Raw genomic sequence first — 11,974 nt, 5'->3', positions numbered from 1 at the left:
GCAACCAGCTTTAGCACACTGGAAACGGAACCTCTGCTGGGCTCACAGTTGGGTCCGGGTTCTTTCTAAGGGGCTGCTGGGTGGGAAGGGGAGCAGGGAAGGTTAAGTGGTGGCCACACGCCCGGGGCTGAGGGGCCTGCTGCTCTATCTCAGAAGTGTGAGATACGGACCCCTCAAGTGGTCTGGAAGCCACGGCTCAGAAGCTTAGATGCAATTTAACCCACCAAGATATTAACACACCCGGGCACTTGGCGATAAAAGAGTTTTGCTAATGACTCAACCCCCCCATTTTTTTTAAATTCAGGTTTTTTGTTTTTTTTTAAATAGCCATTTGACCAGATGGTGAAGTGATCCCATGAGGAGGCAGCGAAGCCAGAATGCAGGCTTCGCTCTTTTAGCAGAACTGTCCCCAGGCCCTGGCGCCGAGCCAGAAGTGGACATGATTGCAGGAGGAAACTGGGGGGGCCTGGGGACGAGGGGAGGCCAGAGTGGGCAATGACAGCCGCAGTCTTTCATATTTAGATATTTTTTATATATATTACATCCAAATACGACAGTCGTTTGTACCATTTCCCAGGGGGAGGCGGGCGTGTCCAGGGCAAGGTTGGGCGCGGGGGGCGGGGGGGGGGTCTGGGGTCAGGCAGGGAAGCGGGCCGCTCCAGGGCGGGGCCCGGGGCTGCGCTCACAGAAGCTGCAGGAGCTTCAGCGACTGTAAGAGGGCCCCCGGCTCCGCGGACGCCAGATACTGGCAGCACAGCCAGTCCTCCAGCTCCACCCCGCGCCTGCGGTCCACCGCCCTCTCGGCAAACTTCATCATCATCAGGGCGCGCTTCACGTCGATCCAGTTGCGCAGTGTGCCGCACAGCACCTCCTCCGCCGTGCCCGGCGGCTCCACCAGCTCCCGCCGCGGCCCCCACAGCAGGCACTGCAGCACCCGCTTGGCCTCGCCGATGCGGATGCGCTTGATGGGGTCGGCCTCCAGCAGCAGGTGCGCGAGCTGCTGCAGGCCTGGCGAGTACAGGGACAGGGCGGGCAGCGGGGGCAGGTCTTCCTGCCGGTAGTCCCGTTCCCGCAGCTGCGCGCGCACCTCGAAGGGGTTGGGCTGGTGGAGCAGCTCGTAAATGAGGATGCCCGTTTGGAATTCATCGAACTTGCGGTACTGGGAGGCAGACACGATCTCGGGTGCCAGCCGGGCCTGGCTCTTTTTCTGCTGCAGGTTGGCGGTGCCGCCTGGCTTCTGCTTGGCCTTCAGGAAGTTGCTGATGATGAGCCGGGGCAGGTACTTCTCCCTGGGCCCTTCCTGGCAGGCGGGGACAGCTGAGGGGCTGGGAGTGACACTGGCGGGGGGAGCAGCAGCGGGGGAAGGGGATGCGGCAGGGGCGGGGGCACTGGAGGTGGCAGAGGAGACAGGGGGCGTGGGGGTGGCAGGGGCGGGGCCAGGGGAGGCCTGCGGGGAGCAATGCACCAGCAGCAGGTTCTCCAGGCACAGGTCCCGGTGGATGATGCCGTGCTCCTTCAGATGCTCTAGCCCGTTGCAGAGCTGCAGAAGCAGGAAGCACACGCGCCGCTCGTAAGCCTCCGGTTCGGACTGATGGCTGGTGGCTGAGTCCCGCACAAAGTCAGAGGCGGTCTGGTGGGGCACCTCCGGGGTGATGACCACCACGCAGTCCTGTTCCTGGGCAGGGGGGTGTGAGGGCAGTGCAGGCAGAGGGTCCTTGGGTGCGTCCGGGGAGGTGAGCATGCTGGAGGGCACCGAGGCAACAAAGTGGCCACAGTCCTGCTGGATGTTGAAATGCACGGGCACAGAAGGGCTGCAGTAGGAGGCTGTCTTGGGCTCAGGGGTTTTGCAGATCTGTGGGGAAAAGGCAAAGTCAGGTCAAGAGGGGACTCCATCATCCTGTTCAACAAACGGTGTTGGCACATTTGGGTATCCATTTGCAACAAGGTGAACTGAAACCCTTACACCGTACACACAAATTACCTCAAAATGGATCACACTGACTTCGGTGTATGAGCCAAAAAAGCACATTTTCCAAGAAAACACAGGAATCTTTGAGACTCTGGGTTGGGCAAAGAGTTGCCAGATACCATACCAGAAGCACGGTCCGCAGAAGAAAAAAGCAGATAATGGTCAAAATTCTGCTTTTGTGCTTCTAAAGATACCATTAAGAAAAGGAAAAGACAAGTCATAGGCTGGAGAAAACACAAAGTACATAGCTGATAAATGATTTTTTTAATAAAATTGAACAGAAAACTCTTACAACTCAATAATTAGGTGATGAGCTACCCAATCAAAAGTGAGCAAAAGATATTAATAGGCATTTTACCAAAGACATATATAAATGGCCATAGGCACCTGAAGAGATGCTCAATATCAGTAGCCATTAGGGAGATGCAAATCAAAACCACAGTGAGGTTCTAGTTGACGCCCACTAGGACATCTATAATAAGAATGACAGACAATAACAAGTGTCTGGAAGAATGTAGAGAAATGGGAACCCTCATACATTGCTGGTGGAGTGGAAAATGGTGCCATCACTTTGGAACACAGTTTGGCAATTTTTTTAAAAGTTAAACATAGGGAGTGCCTGGGTGGCTCAATTGGTTAAGCGGCTGACTCTCGATTTCAGCTCAGGACGTGATCTCAGCGTCCTGGGATCGAGCCCCAGGTTGGGCTCCATGCTCAGCAGGGAGTCTGCTTGCAATTCTTTCTCTCCCTCTGCCCACCCTCCCCCTACCTCTCCCCGCCGCTTGCTCACTCTCTAAAATTATTAAATGAATCTTTTTTTAAAAAGTTAAACATAAAATTACTACATAACCCAGCAGGAGTGGGGTTCCTGCAGAACGACATGCAGGGTGGCACCTGGGTATCAGTAGGAAGACATCCGTCTGCCCACTGTGTGTACTGGACAAATTCTCAGGAAGCCAGACAGGAGTTTACACAGGCTGTCAGCCTGACTCCCCATCCCTTGCACTCGAAGGCAGCTACCTGACAGTGGAGATGGCTGACCGCGGGGGTGCTCCCTTCTTAGGGAATCTGAGAGACAGAGGCAGGCCCCTCGAGGACGTGGCCAAGTTCCCTCAGGCTGCCCCAGTTTCTAGATGCCATGGCCTGCAGGGCCAGCCAATTTCATTGGCACTGCTAGAGGGAAGCCACGTGCAATAGCCTCCGAGGGTGAGTCACAGAGCCGAAAGCCAACAGAAAGGTCTCCAGGGTTAGGGATGCCAAAGAGCCCAAGGCACCCTCGAAACTGAAGGTAAGAATAAACAAGCAGGGATCTCAAACTCCTCTGGGGAATCCCCACGACCACTTCCTTCCTGCCTCTCCAACATCGTCTTGTACTAAGGATAGTGCCAGCCCCCCTCCGCCCCCCCGCCCCCAAGCATCTCGAGCAACGCTAACCCTCCTCTGGCTGCCACAACTGGAGAGTCTTGCACCAGACATAATGGCCCTCGGTCAGGCCTCAGTTTCCCTGTAATTACATGAAAGGGACAGAAGATGGTCTGTGGTCTCCTCTCTCCAAAGGATACAGTGCAGCCTCGGCTGCGCTTTACAGAAAGGTAAGGGTCGGTGTGCAATCCTGCAGAGAAGGGCCCCTCGCCTCTGTAACATATCATCCTGCAGACAACCTGGAATAAGCCTTCGGACTGCTGCGTTGCCACACACGACGGGTCACAGCAGCGTTTGTGAGGCGCCACCTGCTAACAGGCGACGTTTTCAGGAGTTCTGTCGCAAGCATCTTTTCACGGAGATTTATTTAGATTGCCGCCATACAAGCCTTCTCAGCATAAGAGAGTCCAGCCTCTGAGGAAACTTTTAAAAACGATCATGGGGAAGGGGGCAAGGAAGGAGGTAACACATCAATGTAGTCATCTCTCTGTTACAGAAGTAAAACAGAAATAAAATGGCAGCACATTTTCTCCCAGACACTGCTCCCTATTACACTAACAGAAATGACTCTGGAACACATATCTGAGGGGCATTGTTGCAGACTCCTCGTTCTAGTCCACCCAACTGTATTCGTTTTTTTAATTTTTTTTAAAGATTTTATTTATTCATTTGAGACACAGAGATACAGAGAGAGAGAGAACATGAGCAGGGGGAGAGGCAGAGGGAGAAGCAGGCTCCCCGCTGAGCCAGGAGCCTGATGCGGGGCTCGATCCCAGGACCCTGGGATCATGACCTGAGCTGAAGGCAGACGCTTAACCAACTGAACCACCCAGGCGCCCCTGTATTTGGTTTTTAAATGGCAGTCTTCTGAAACGCTATTAAAGGAAGGGAGGGGCACCTGCACCTTTTCTCTCTCTCTCAAATAAATTTTAAAAATCTTAAAAAAAAAAAAAAAATGATGGGCGCCTGGGTGGCTCAGTTGGTTAAGCGTCTGCCTTCGGCTCAGGTCATAATCCCAGGGTCCTGGGATCGAGTCCCACATCGGGCTCCCTGCTCCTTGGGAGCCTGCTTCTCGCTCTGCCTCTCTCTCTCTCTCATGAATAAATAAATAAAATCTTAAAAAAAAAACACGAAAGGGACTTTGCAGTCCTCGAAAAGTGGTCTTGCATCTCGATCCCAGCCACTGTGTACAGACCTGTCTGCCATGCCATCTGGGGCGATGTGGGCAAAGCGCTGCTGAGGTCGAGGTCACTCTCCTCCCGTGAGAGCTGCTTGGCCACCACAGACACCTGCCTAACTTGCATGTGAGGCACTGTGCCTACCAAGCATTTTTCACAGTGTCTCGGTGCATCTCAGATAACCCGATGAGGAAGGAGCAAGTACAGGCTGCTACAGAAGAGGAAACAGAGGCTCCGAGGGGTTAAATTATTTGTCCAAGACTGTACCAGTGAGATGTGTTCCGGGGGCCAAAAGTATGCGCTTGGGAGTGAAAAAGACCTTGGCTTAACTCCGAACTCTGCAAACACTGGCAAGTTGCAATCGATTCTTGTGATTTGCAGTAGTTATGTTCTATTAAGCAGCCACGAACACGTTATGAGTGAAAACTGACCCACTGCTCCGAAGGGAAATAGAAGGCAGAGTTCTTACAAGCGTCTGGTCACAACATTTTTACCAAAGGGGCCAGTACAGAACCTCGTTTTGTGGGTGTTTCTGTTTAAAGACGCCTTAGCAGCAGATATTGTTGATTCGCTAACCCAGAACTCACGGCCGACGGCACTGTAACTCAGGCCCGAATGAAGCTTACCTAACACCCGCCCAGAAGCACATTGCAACCTTCTGGCACTCAGGAATACCAGGGAGCGCTCAGCCTGGTCATTTTCAACGGTGAAATCATCAACACAAACACAAACGTGGGAAGAACGAGGCAATCAAGAGACCACAACAAGGACACTTGTTCACAGATGAGTGCTGAGAAAGGAAGCCAGAGACTTGCCTTGTCGCACCTGGGCTGGGAATTCGTACCTCGGGTGACTCAAATCTCCCCCTACTCTGTGTGGGCAGCGACCACAGAAAATGATTTGGGGTTACAAATAAATTTTAGTGAGGGAATTCCAAAATACAGAGTCCACAAAGAATGAGGATCGACCTGACGTGTCTCAGTGTGGTTTCTCCTCTGCAATCGGGGCAGTGATAGGTGCCTTCTCCCCCTGGGGCCACCGTGAGCAGTCCATGACACAAGGCAGGCGTGGCTCTCAGCCCAGTGACCAGCCCACGGTGAGCACTCACTGGACAAGATTGCTATGGTGATTGTTCTGCAGGTCTGGCTGGAGCCCTGTGGTGAGGCCATGCAGAGCCGGCTTGCAGGTTATTGTACCAACCTGGACGGTACAGCTGGCCAGGGCCTGGGAAGTGTTTCCAAGGATCCCTTTTCTCAAGGCTATCAAAAACCTGGGCCCAGCAAACACCACTGACAGTTTGCACAGACATGTAAATAAAGGAGCAGAGTAAATGGCAACTGGGCTGGATGCATTTCAAAATCAGTGAGCCGGTCCTCTGCTAGCAGTCGCAGCTTCCTCGTGCCCTGCATCTGAGAGTCAGCAAAGCTGGGGGGGGGGCGTGGGCGGGCTCCCCCTGAGATCGTTTTTAGGGTGCTGCATGGTGGGGGTGGGTAGAGGAAGGGGCGCAGGGGCGGGGAGGCTTCTTCTCCACCCTCACCCCCTCTACCTCATTTTCAGGGAGTTTGTGCTCGGGTTTTGGTGCAAGACCACACAAACCTTTGGTTCAGCTCAACTTTCAAACGTTTTGCTGAGCCAAGTCTCACTTTAAACTTCGGAGCCACAGCCTCATTAGTGGTTAAAAATCTGGGCGAAGTCACGTTTGTTAAATAAAGAAGGCCCAGCTGGCTTAACACAGGTCCCTAATTACCCGACTGGGGTTGGAGGCGGCTGAGGAATACAGCAGCTCTGAAAACGCACACACAGCTGATGACTTTTCTTCTTTTTCCCCTACCACGTATGCCCGGAGCAGGGCTTTAAGAGCTGGCTTTAATCTCCTGGCGGCTGCAGGGCGTTGGGCCCATAAACAGGAGGGCCCGGTGTTTAGTGGGAGCAGGTGCAAGCCTGCTTTGGCTAACGGGGACTCGCCAGCAAGGCTCCTGCTTCCCAGGCACAGACGAAGCGAGGCCCGCGACAGGGCGGCGGCGCGGGAGGGGGGACCGCTCCGTCCCTCGGCTTCCAGATTGACTGTATTCCGCCTAGACTGCAGCGCTAATGAAGTGGACCAGCTGCACATGGGAAAGGATGCTCCGAAAGCCCCCGCCCCACAATTACCAGGCCAGGCGCGCTTGCAGATTGATACCCTTGTTCTCTAGACTCTGAATATTTGAAGCTCTTCTCCGAATTTCCTTTCCGTACGTGACAGAGAGAGTCCTTGAGCTGCCAAGTCTCCGGCAAAGTCAAATAGGACACCCGGGGACTGTTTTCCTTAGAGGGCCAGGGCCTATCTTCCTGTCTCCTTCTGGTTCACATTTCTAATGAAATGAGGAGGGACGCTTGTTTTTTTACCTCCTCTGGGAAAGCTGGATGTTCTGCTTTGTTCTGCAGAGAACGTGGCTAACTCTGCATTATTATAGGAGGTCCTAGATCCGAGCTGCCCACGACAAGCACTTAGAAATATAAAAACCATGGGGCGCCTGGGTGGCTCAGTTGGTTAAGCATCTGCCTTCAGCTCAGGTCATGAGCCACGTCAGGCTCTCTGCTCAGCAGGAAGCCTGCTTCTCCCTCTCCCACTCCCCCTGCTTGTGTTCCCTCTCTCTCTGTCTCTCTGTCAAATAAATAAATAAATCTAAAAAAAAAAAAGAATGTAGCTGCTGGGTTTAGATAGAGATGATGAGATTCAAGAAATGCACAGACTCTCCCACAGGACGTTGGCGTTTGCCTCCATCTAGCCCCTGCCATCTTAGCCATTCCCGCCTCATCTTTGGGGGCCTTGATTTCTGGACCATCGGCTGGACCCTCCTTGTAGCCGTACAGCCCCCACCACCCTGTTTTTTCCTAGGAAGGCAGCAAATAACTATATATAGCCCCTGAACATATAAATCAGGGGTTACCCATCTATCTTTTATGATTGTGTCACCAAGTTCTTCAGAGAAAAAGCTCAAAGTAAAAGTCACTGCCATTTTCCTTGGCCAATAATCGTAATATTAAAAAAAAAAAAAAACCTCCACTGGTAAGCAGGAAGCTACCCTTCCTCCCCAGACCATTTCATGTTAGTTCACTATTTGCATTTCTTTCTAACTGGAAATGAAAGAATATCTGGGGACAGGTGATAGAAGAAAAGAGCGCAGCATTTCCTTCCTTGCTCACCACAAAAGCTTGCATTTATAGAAGAGCTACAGAACCACCAGGTATTCAAGGGATGCCAAAGAAGATGAGAGAAGGGGCCGCCTGGAAGGACCAGAGTGTGTGTCGGAGACCAGAGTGGCTGGATGGGTGCAGACAGCTTGGCCAGCTTGCTGAGAGCCACGTCTTGAGAGAGCAATATGGGGGGGGGGGGGTGCGGGTAGCAACAGCCCTGATCTGGTGGCAAAGATTCAGGAGCTGTGTTACCTTGGGCTAGTCACTTAACTTCTTGGAACTTCCTTTTTCTTAACTGACAGGATGGCAGCAGAAGTGTTGCAGGCAAAACAAAGCAGCATTCGCAGCCATCTCAGCCACCAGCTGGCTGTGGGCAGATTACTTAATCATTTTGCGCTTCTGATTCCCCATCTATAAAACCTATCTGCACTGTGACACCGTGAGGTCATGGAGTGAATACACCCGAGAGGCCTGTTGCATAGCAAATGCTTAATCGATGCCATTACTCTCATTGCTCAAGATGATGCTTAGGCCTAGCTCTCTCCAGCTCTAACATGTGCAGAACTGTATCTTCATTGGCTATCTCCCTTCCTAGATTATAAGCTCCATAGGAACCTTATGTTCACCTCTATCGACTCAGATCTTTACAAAATACCTGGCATGCAGTAGGCCCTCCGTAAAAGTGTGATGAATAAATGAGTGAACTCTCTGCTGCCTTAAATTTAAGTCAACTTGTTTTCCAACTAGATGACACAGGTTCATTCCTGAATGCAGAGGACGAATGTCACATTCACACTACAAATCTCACCACACTGTGTCCCAGGCCGGGCTGAGGGAGAAATCGGTGAGCACTAAGTGTTAGCAGGAAGCTCAGGCTTCAAGCCTGTGCCTACAGCCCGGTCACAGCTGGGGCCAGCTGGCTGCAGTGCAGAATGGAAGCAGGGTGTGGGGGGAGGGCGGGGAGGTACCTACTTTCACAGCGTAGGTGCTGCCGGGGTCCTCGGAGCAGGTGGCGCAGTAATAGATGGCATCCCCCGAGTCACAGCAGGGCTTGTTACAGGTCAGTTTGAAGAGTGACCAGTTATTCTCGTTGAAGTGCAGCTCCTTTTTCTGGCCGCCCATGAAGAGGTCCTCGCACTTGGCCGTGAGGCGGACCAGGGACTGGGCATAGAGCCCCCCGAGCTTGGCATAGGTGCCCTCCTTGCTGCTGATGCTGCTCAGCAGGCTGTGGAGCTGGAGTTGGGTGCTGCTGGTGGATGCCTGGCTGGACACGCTCAGCTGGGAGGACGAGGCCGAGGGGACCCCTTTGCACTGGAGGCTGGGGCTCCCGCACCCGCTCTTGCTGCCCGCCAGCCCTGGCACTGGCACCCAGTGGCCGTTGCCTTTGAAAGTTTTCTCCAGGGGTTCAGAAGAGGAGAAGGTATGATGATGGCGGCTCCCGGGGCTTGAGGAGTAGCTGAAGTGGGGCTCTTCGTGGGCACAGACGTTGGTTTCTGAGTGGCTGAGGTTCAGCTTGGGACTTGCTGTTCTTGGCTTGGAGGAGCCCTGGGTCCAGAAGAAGCCGTCGGGTGAAGAGGCTGCCCGGCTCACTAACTTCTTCTGGGGGAGAGGCGGGGGCTGTAGGGAGCCGCTGGGGGACACATCCTCAGTGGAGCCCGAAGGGAACGGAACAGGAGCAAAGAGCTTCTTCCCACTGCTGGTGGGTGAGTGCGCTGGCTCAGATGGAGGGCCTGAAATTGAGAAATAGCAACAATCAGGCTAGCGGCCAATGCCAATCAGTTCCGGGGCCCCGAGGTCAAAGCACTTCATTTTATTTGTATCCATTTTCTAGAGACAACAGACGCACAACGAACAAAATCCACAATGCAAGAAAGGTATACAGTGCCAATGAAGTCTTCCTCCTCCCGTGTCCCTTAGCACCCTGTCCCCCTCATCGGAGGAAACTGCAGCTGGTAATTTCCAGGGATCCTTCTGGAGATTTACCAAACAACCCAAACAAATGCATAGCACACATTTACACGAAGAAGATATCTCACATCAGACGTACAGATCTATCCAATTCTCTTTAACAGCGATCCCATATCATCCATGCAAGTATAATGTATTTAACCGATCCTCTCGTGATGGGCACTTAGGTTGTTTCCAACATTTTGCAAGCAATGCCTGCAACAACAATGGCAAACCTGTGCTTTGAATGGACTTTTTGAAAGTCAGGTTAACAGAGGATACAATTTACCTACAGCAAAATTCCCCCTTTTCAGTGTGTACTGCTATGAGTTTTGACAAGCACCCTGGTGCCTTGGGGGGCAGGGCAGACCCAGAAATATCTTAGAAGGCGGAGGTACGTGACTTTATAGACGAAGAAACAGATCTCTAGGGAAAGCGAGTGTTTCCTAGACCCCCAGTTCCCAGAGTGGGGCACATGGATGCTGACCTTGATGGGGGGCAGGCTGGGGGAGACTCCATCACGGCCTCAGCCCCCTTCCCCACCCCCAGAGCATGGGGATGTTCAGAAGCATCACAGACGGTGAGCTGGAGGGCCAGTCTAGACAGGATGAAGACTGGACTTCACGCTTTATATCAGCATAGAAAATGGAGGTTTCACAATGAAACAGGAGTTCAGGTAAAAACAGGCAGGAAGAAAGGCAGAGCCACTGGGCCCGGGAAAGGGCAAACTGAAATAGTCCTCATTTCCTTCACTCTCAGGACTGCCTGGAGGATGTCCCCACGCTTTTGATAGTAGCTTTGAGGGCAATAACTGAAGTACTCATAGGTCGTAAAATGCCTCCCAGTATCCCGAAGGTTAAAAAGTCAGAGAAATATGGGTCTTACATTCAAGGACAGAGGCACGGGGACATGCGCCCCTCACGGAGTTCCCCAAGCTGTGGCATCCGAAGGGCGGGGCATGCGGTGTCTCTCTACACCTCTCCCCACCTCAGCAGAATGACCGGAAGGCAAGCGCTACAGCGAACATGGGCCCCAGGCACGCTGCGAAAGACCCCCAAGGAAGCAAACTGTGAGTTCTGTGTCAATGCACAGGATCTTTCTAGGGCTGCTCCCGCAGAGTTAACAACTTTCTCTGCCCACACTGAGGCCCCCTCTGCTTTCTTTAACCAAAGTGGGGACAGAAGGGGCCCCCGAGGAACAAGCATGGGTACCAGGCCCCTCGGATCAACGCTGGGTCTCCTTACTTGGGATACCCCATAGGGAGGAGGGTCCCTCTCGGGGAGCAAGGGGCATGCGCACGTCATCAGGGCTCCCCTTGCCCTGGGCAGAGCGGGCACGGATGTCTGTGCCTCAGCTTCACTGATGAGAGCAGAGTCAGGGAGCTGACAGCAGAGGCCTCCTGTCCAGGACAACCCCAGACGCAAAGCTCACAGCACAGTATGGTAGATGCATGCAGCTTGATGAACGCACGAGCCGGGGGCCAACAGGCTCGTGCAGGGAGAAGCCTGCGCGGCACAGGGAGGCAGTCGGGCCCCACACCAACACCTTCCCTGGCTCTACTCTCTCTCTTCCCAGACCCCGGAGAAAGCACAGTGCTCCTCACGTTCCCACATCTGCACTAGGCAAGCACTCTTGCTGCCCAGTGGCTTCACAAGATCACAGTTTTCCTTCCCACCTCACCCTGCGTTGCTAATGACAGGTGGGGCGCCTGCCAGCAAGGCTGAATGAGTGATTTATACCCTTCCAGGAAGCCAGGCTGATTATAAACCAAGCCGCAGTGGCACGGTCAGGCCAGCCAACTCTACACACCCGTGTATTCTCCCCTCCCAGTCAGAAGGGCGGCAAGCGAGAGCCAGGCAGCCAGAAGACGGGAGATCCTGATCGCAGCTGATCTCAGCAGGTTCTGGAACCCTGGGGTCCATGGGTCCCCCATCCCACACTCTCCAGGAAGAACCTTTTCTCCTCTCAAGTGTATAGTCAGCAATGGGGGCAGCTGAAGTCTAGGGCTGTACATTCACTTCCTCTCTGTGCCTCCCCCTAGCAGAGGCTGAGAGAGCAGGGGGAGCATCCCTCACCAGCTCCTGGGCTGAAAAACGGAAGAGCAAGACCCCTTATACCTGGGGCTCTCAAAGGACACTAAGCCTCAGCCACCAAGTACCCAGGTGATGAGCAAGAGGGCAGCCAGGGGGAAACAGGTCCATCTCCTGGCCTTTCTGCATTCGGCACGGCGGAATGTGTCAAAGGGTCTGATTCTCCATTTGTTATCAACAGACAGAAGGGG

The 11,974-nt window shown here is 53.4% G+C and overlaps 1 protein-coding gene across 1 annotated transcript in view; it reads right to left on the bottom strand.

Moving 5' to 3' along the window:
* Positions 1-508: 508 nt before the first annotated feature.
* Positions 509-11,974, bottom strand: part of PRAG1 (PEAK1 related, kinase-activating pseudokinase 1) — a 49,517-nt gene continuing 38,051 nt past the window's right edge. The window contains exons 5-6 of the mRNA XM_045879758.3: positions 8,719-9,476; positions 509-1,852 (exon numbers count right to left, since the gene is read on the bottom strand). Coding sequence (XP_045735714.1) covers positions 683-1,852; positions 8,719-9,476 — 1,928 coding nt within the window. The 3' untranslated portion in view covers positions 509-682. The remainder of the gene's footprint in view (positions 1,853-8,718; positions 9,477-11,974) is intronic.

The sequence above is a fragment of the Mirounga angustirostris genome, unplaced genomic scaffold, assembly GCF_029215605.1.
Source record: "Mirounga angustirostris isolate CCGP_5_RB_7025 unplaced genomic scaffold, mMirAng1.0.hap1 SCAF_2, whole genome shotgun sequence".
NCBI lineage: Eukaryota > Metazoa > Chordata > Mammalia > Carnivora > Phocidae > Mirounga > Mirounga angustirostris.
The sequence above is the reverse complement of the archived record's forward strand: the minus strand, read 5'-3'. Positions and strand labels throughout refer to the sequence as shown.